General features: G+C 40.1%; 1 protein-coding gene across 1 annotated transcript in view; it reads right to left on the bottom strand.

The window, feature by feature from the left end:
• Nucleotides 1-7766, bottom strand: part of NUDT14 (nudix hydrolase 14) — a 137189-nt gene that overhangs the window by 87703 nt on the left and 41720 nt on the right. Inside the window, exon 2 of the mRNA XM_019518471.1 lies at nucleotides 2186-2229. Coding sequence (XP_019374016.1) covers nucleotides 2186-2229 — 44 coding nt within the window. The remainder of the gene's footprint in view (nucleotides 1-2185; nucleotides 2230-7766) is intronic.

Here is a 7766-nt window from a genome sequence, read left to right as displayed (position 1 = left end):
GGGCCTGCTTTGCACATCCCTAGTAATCAGGTTGGTTATAGCTCATCTTCATATACTGGTGTTAACAAGGATGTTACCTCTGGAGACACAAATCTACAGTTTGAGACCTGAAATTAAGCATCACAGAGATGTTTAATGGCATCTTCTAGACTGAGCACAGGGTCCTGTGGGATTTTTTAATCTTTACTAATGTATAGGGGAGTCTCTGAGAACACCATAAGACTGGGCCCCTGATATAGTCCATGGCCTCTTGTGACCTATTTATAAAACTCTTCTAAAAAGGTTACATAAATATATTCTCTCTTATAGTATATAATTAGAAGTTATAACCCCTAGTACATGACGATATCTTTGAGCTGTAGCATATCATACATTAAAACTATATATAGGGGTTTTTTTAAAGCATCTTAAGGAAAAAAATACAACTAAATAAAAAAATCTGATTTAAATTTAAAATCCATTTTTTATTTTTTTTTAAATCGTTGATTTTTATCCTCCCTATGGTTAAGAGAAATGTGTGATGTTGGGATGAGATAGACTGACAGGATGTGGGCACTGGTCAGAAACTGAAATTTTCCTTTCAAGGTCAATTCAGTAAGGCCTTGTCTGAGAGATCACTGCTACAGAAATTAGGCTATTGTAATGTTAGGCCCTGTTTAAAGAAGAATTTCTCATGCTACATTCATACTAAAGATTGCATGTGGAAAACTTAAAAAGATGTGGCCATATCTTCCTAGTGATGTTTTAACTGTCTTTATACTAAGGGTCTAGGTAGGGGCTACATAACCATAACTGAAGAACAGGGTTACATACTGGCTCATAACATTTAACTGTAGTCTTATCAGGATTAAGAGCAAGGTTTGGGGAACATCATCCTTCCTCTGAACGCTGTGCTGTATTCATAGTTGTACAGCAAAATGTCACGCATTCCTCTTCTTCAAGTGCACTTTGTAGATCAGGGGTGAGCAAAATGTGGCCCAGGGGCTAGATGCGGCCTGCCAGGCCATTTTATCGGGCCTGTGGGGCCCCTAAAAAATTTAGAAAATTAATATTTATCTGCCCATGGCTGCCTATCATGCCGCCCTTGACGGCTTGCCAAAACTCAGTAAGCGGTCCCTCGCCCAAAATAATTGCCACCCCTGTTCTAGATCATCTCTAATATTTGCATTGAGCTCGAATACATGCATTGAGTGTAGCAGTTCTTGCATCAAAAAAATTACACTCTAAAGTCAGACACAGATGAGACAAAAGATGTGTAGAAGCCTAAAGAAGAACTATTTTAATTTCCTTTTACTCCTTCTCCTGAACTGCGCAAAGGAGAAGACAAGTGACTGAATAGTAGCTCCTATCTGGAAGCATCACAGAAATGCGTCTTTAGAAGGATTTGAAGGAGAAAGGGAGGACCCAAAACATGGGAATTTGGATTGGTGAATACAACGTTGAATGAAATAAAGCTCAGAGATCAGTGGTTTTCTACCTTTTTAGATTCAAGACACTGCTCAGAAAATGCCAGCTTAGTTTTCACTTGCTTTTTGTCTAAAGAAAAGTAATAGAACAAATCTACTGTTGAAAAGGACTCGGAGACTGTATCCAGATGAGCGTGGCTGTGCAGTATGTCGAGCTGCAAATACAACTGCAGCACCACACGCTGCACATTCAGCTGTTCCCTGCGCTGCAAAGCAGCAGCACAGGGGCTTTTTTTTTTTGACCCTATGAGATCCCAGGGTCAAAAAACACTGCGGACAAAAATGCGGAGTGCTGCATGTGGCGGCAGGATCACTGCTGCTGCAGCCCCAGGAGGCCCCCAGGACCTCAGGTAAAGATTCTGGGGCCAGTGCTGGCCCCAGCCTCCCCTATCCCACCCAGGGTAACCTGTCATGTGCCAGAGGGCACATGGTACAGGTGTTTCCTGGGGACAACTAGCAGCAGCACAGGGAAACAAATGTCCACGCTCATGTGGACACGACCAGAAAGGCCACAACAGGTCAGAACGTTTGTAACACCATGGACTCCCGTTTGAAATCTCTGGGTTTATCTTGTGAATCATGTTTTCACATTTAAGAGTGGCATGGGACACCGTGGCACACTTGAAAGGATCTCAAGGCATCCCAGGATGCTGTAGTACCCTGGTTGAGAATCGCTGATATAGATAAGAGAGACACTAGTTCATGCGTTCTGTGCTTACCTGTCATGAGTCCTCATAAAGTCCCAGAACTTCTTAGTGCCATTCTGAAAAACAAACCAAACCACATGAAGGAAATGGGTTCCAAATAAAAACTGACCATAATTAAAATCAAACACCAGTTTAGTAACAGTAACTTCCTTTATAGCTTGCCAAGACAAGCTGAGACATACTGCTTCAGTTTTTACCTTAACCGATCTGAAAACTACTTTGTCATTTTCAACAAAGCTTGAGAAGGAATGAAAGTCCCCACTTGCAGTAGATTCATGCAGCTCAATTTAAGGTGCCTAAGCCCCATGCTGCAATCTTCAAAACCCACCCCTAACCCCTCACTGTAGAGTCCATTAGTGCACTGCCAGGCATGCCCAGAAGTGCAGCTGTCTTTGCAGGGCTGAGCAGCTTGGCACCTATATCTCATCTAAAACCTTTTGCAATACAACGAAGTATTCCTCTGCCTAAGACATCTGACAGCATTCTGCTCACCAAAAATCAGTGGTCATGGCCACTTTCATTCTAAACACTGGTGGCAGGGTGGTACCACCACCTACCTTCTTATAATAATTTGGTAGACTATACCTCCAGAAACAGGACTCCGATGATTCAAGTCTGTCCCCATCTTCTACCTTCCAAAGGACTGCCCTAACCATTAGGTCATTACATAAAAGATAGACACCGTAACTACTAGATGTGTTTTAAAAGAGGATAATAATGAGAAAGTCTTCTGTTTTCAAAAGCACAGATATTTAACTTAGGGCTGTGGACTTCACCCCAGAAACTAGAAGACAAGTTGGGAGTTGAGGTGCTCAGTGTGGATCCAGCCCTCTATGGTTACCTACTGCTCTGTAAAAGCAAAGGGGGAGGGGAGGGGAACACGTGCAAATCACAGTGGCAACTAGCACGGCACCCTTTCTCAGCTATTCTTGTGCCCTCTTTACTTCAGTTTCTTCTGCCACTTCCCTCGCTGCCAATTGTTTGCTGATGCCACCAGTGAGGGGGAATCAGCAATGACTGGAATAGGTGGGAGGCACAATGGTGCCCAACTTTACGATGGTTGGGTGTGAACCCACCAGGTTTGGGAAATGCTAGCCTAAAGTACACGTGTTAGTACACTTCAGCTACACTCAACACAAGATTTATCGTTTCTATCAACTTAAATACACAAGTCAGGTTCCTTGTGCAAAGTGGAGAAGATCAAATGTAGTCATTAGAGCTTTGTCAATTTACAACAGCTGAAACATTGCCAAGAGATTTATCTCCTTAAATCACAGTTTAGGTTGCTGTAAAAAACTGAGAGTTCTCTGAAGGAAACTCTTGGTAACTACCTCTCTACTATCAGTAAGGCAAGAGAGAGGCCTGTTGAAAATGTGATTATCTAAACAATGCCCAAAATAAAAAGTAACACACAAGCAAGAAAAGAAAAATCATCAGGACCAACTTGTAAATGTGGAGGAAGAAGAAACAGAACATCTGAGTGCTTTCTGGCAGGTGAATAAGAATTTAAGACTAGCGGGCAGGAGTGGTGAAGGAACAAGTGAGCTCAGTTGGTGAAGGTGTCACCCAGTATAGATGGGGTCTTTCAGCTCCGTTACAGATGTCAGGGTCACTGAATACAGAACAGCTGGTGGGGATTAGATAACAAGCATGTTGGTTCAGAGATTAAGCTCCTGAGCTTTATGAGTTTACCAAGCTTTTTGAAAGAATGACCGTTTGCCTGCTAGCTGGGCTTTCCTTCATTCCCACAGCTCTAATTATAAAACAGTTGTTCACCTCAGGAGAAACTCTAGTCTACCATCCTTCAATGTGTGCACATAACTCCTATTAGCATCAACAGGAGTCACATGCGCAGATCAAAGGGAGACGACTTTAGTTTTGAAATACAGTATAATGTTGAAAAACAAAATATAGATGTGTGAACAGAAAGATTAAAAACCTTCATTCATCAAGCTGACTATACAGCCAACCTTGTCTCACCCAGGGATAAGTGCAGAAAAAGACTGTTGAAAACACCATGTACCAGAGCAGTTTCCACTAAAACTTAATGGGATGGCTCACTGCTTTATAGCAAGACAATATTTAACGTATTAACTCTATGGGGTCATCTCACTCCATTTGCAGGTTAAGCTCATCCATGGGACTGGAAACTGAGAACTTGTATTCATGCTTGTATTCATGGAGTATCCTTGCTATTATCCAGTGGTATGGTTTGCCTCTTGTTGCATGTGATAAGGACAATGTGTGTATTTTAGGAAAATAATAGGTACAGGATATAATAGGGAGATATACCAGAGGTCAGAATCATCTGCACCTGCCTTTAATTGACTTCTCGGTGCTAGCTTTCCCATGCCTCGAAGGCAACACTCAGTCAATGGAGCCATGTACGCATTCATTCTCCCAATGTTGCTCCTCACCTCAGGAATCTCCTTTAGGAAACATGGCTATTCAGACTATGGATGGGCAGAAGAAAGCCTGAATTCTTGCTTACATAGCTTGAATTTAAACAGTTAATTTCTGCAAAACTGCAGAGATGATGCTAAGGTGAGCAGCAATCCTTTTGGCTCTACATTCTTTTACCTGGATGATATGAGGCAGAAGGGTTCTCACACAATTCAGGATAATTATACCTTGGAGATGACACCACACTGTCCCATGCCCCAACCCAGCTGAGATCCAACAGATTGGAATCTCTGCTCCCCAGGGGTATACCTCATTAACAGTAAAGAGATCTGGCTCAGAAATGATGCATAATATCTTTACTATAAAATAAAAGAAGGAATTTTAGCAAAAAAAGAGTTGAATGGAACAGGAAACGCATATTGTGTGTGCAAATGACTAATTTGCACACAGATAGCTTATTTGCTAGACTGTAAATACACAGAAAGATTTACTTATTATTAATGATTCTTTTAATGTAAAGAACCAACACCATAGAAGGGTTAATTTGCACTGAGTCCTTCATGATGCTGTTTATCATCATGCCCTGATCAGATAGTTTAGACTATCTTGTGGCTACATGTGAATAATAATCTATTTTATATGATCAACCTGCACCTGTCCAAATTAATAAATCAATATACAAATGAAACATTCTAACATCCCATTGTTTACAGTGGCAGAAGCCCAAAAGAGCACCGTTCGCGCCTATTGTCCAAGTCTACGGTAATTTGAACCCAACTGTATGGAGTTGAGTTTCTATTGTGCCTAATGCCTGGTTCTTTGCTAACAGACTAGTACGAAGGTTGCTAATTATTAATAGCATGTAAACAGTTACCAATGGTTCCTATGCTGCTTTATGTACGTTACAGAACATTAATTCTGCCCAGCTTACTCTAACTTTGTCAAGCAGCATGTTGTATCACTGTCTTGATTTATTTGTCTTCTGTTTAGCCTGATATACTCACTACAAAAAATGGTTTATAGTTTCATACAGTTAAAAGTCATCTCATACTATTTATCAAATAGTTTCAGTCTATTTAAGTTCCACTGATGAAGTAGTAATATTTATTCTTGCTTCTCAATATGTATGCAAATAATACCCTTCTTGTTCTGCTACCCCTGATGCTGTCAACAATTTTAGAGTTTACACTGAAAGCACTGATAAGGATGTGCGATACCAACAGAACTGCAGTCTCTCCAGTCTCATCATGAAATGCAAAAATACCCCAAATGCTTTCATTTTATTAAAATACTTAACACTGATTAAAAAAATACCTATTTCTAAAGTTTCTCAAAGGATGGTGTTCCAAATAGCACTACATGAAAAAAGTACCTGTAAAAATCAGCATATTACAAAAATCTACAGGCTGATGTGTAAAAGAAATGGGATTATTATTTATTCACATTTAAACACTTAGTCTTAAAATAAGAAATGTGTCCTACAATGTCTTACGGCAGCAAAGATATGTGCAGTGTATTATGTTATGTTAGTTTTTACCTGTGTAGAGAAGCAGCTCTGTCATTCCAGCAATATCCTATACCATACAGTATTGGACCCAGGAAATCTTTCAACACAAAGTCATCATGCTCCCACTTTATACTTAGTGATCGGGCTCCATCACGGTGCAATACACATACTGTATGCACAAGTGCAGCAAGTCAACAGAGTCCTATTCCAAGAGAAGCCGTATGTGAGAGAACTCGAGTTTCATATTACAGGGAAGAGATTATTTACATAGGCAAAAAATAAATATAGTCTGTTTCTTCCTGGAAAAGCAAGTATGAATGAGACCTCCAATAGCGTGAAAAACAATTGTCAAATATAAATATACTGTTTTAAAAAACAAACAAAAACAGACCCAAAAATTATGGTAATGCATAAATTGGGGGCAGCCCTTTTTTTGTTTTTTAAAAACAAACAAACCAAAACCCTCCCCAAAAAACCTTTCATTGGGAAAAATCCAAATATTCTTCAATTTAGCATTTACACAAAGAAACTGAAATGAAGAAGTTCTTTAACCCTTTTAACTACGAAATGAAATTTATGGCTCTAGGCATCACAATACCAAAGGCATAGGTCTGGATCAATCGTGGAAACCGAGCAGCAGTTCAGATGCTCAACTCTCAGATTCCAAGGGAGTGATGCCTAATTTCTTTAGGCTCATCTAAAAAATCACAGACAGAAATTACTGTTGCCTGACTGACTAGAACAGTTCCCCCATGGAAGAAATGTTATTTAAATCAAAGTTTCTATGGTTTCCAGGAGGAGGAAGGGCTAGGTGGGAACAGGAGAGGAGAACGATGGTAAAAATATACTCCAAGATGAAGGCTTGAAACCACACCTGTTCCTGGCAAACTTCCAATTTACCCATGCCATTTTGGCCTCTCGGCTTGTGCATTTGAAAGGGACAATACTCAAAGGCCCTAATCCCCAGACAATAGAAACTCTTCCATTGATTCTAGCAGGCTTTGATTCAGGCCCTTGCTCTAGGGAAATGTTCCTTATTTTCCCTCATCATTACCTGTTTTTCCTTGTGTCAGACTTATACAGGCCCTAAAAATATACACAAATCCCAAAGAAATATACATAACTGGAATTAAACCACTTTTGAGCCCATGTATACAAGCATTCTTGTTTAACTTCCTAGATAATCTGTATTCTATGTGGTTGTGTGTGCATGTAGGTATACAACGATGACAAAATACACTATGTATAATGTATTTTGTCATCATTTTATACATACATGCACGCACAATTATTTTTAATGATAAAATAATGTTTCCAGGCAATATAGTTTTATGAATGCACAAATTTAAGTCAGTAGACAAGTCCTTTGGGTAAATGTGGTATCTTGTATTGGACCAACTGAATAGTTAGAAAAATTGTTCTTTTCAAGCTTTTGGGCTCAAACACCTTTCTTCAGGCACAGGGAGAGTTTGTGTGCCCTCCTGGGTGGAACAGAAGCCAAAATGTACGTCTGTGAAAATGCAAATCCTGGCAGTGAGGATCAGAAGGAATGGGAGACAATAGGTATGTGACAGGTAGGTGGGGGAATGTAGAACAAGAGGGAGGGGATGCAGAACAGATTTAAGTCTTTTCTCTCTTTCCCTCCCTACCCAGATTTCATATTGTGAGGAAGTGGGGGGGGGG

Source organism: Gavialis gangeticus, unplaced genomic scaffold (assembly GCF_001723915.1).
Source record: "Gavialis gangeticus isolate Ggan-Ray unplaced genomic scaffold, GavGan_comp1, whole genome shotgun sequence".
Lineage (NCBI taxonomy): Eukaryota > Metazoa > Chordata > Crocodylia > Gavialidae > Gavialis > Gavialis gangeticus.
This window is presented reverse-complemented; position numbering and strand designations above follow the sequence as displayed.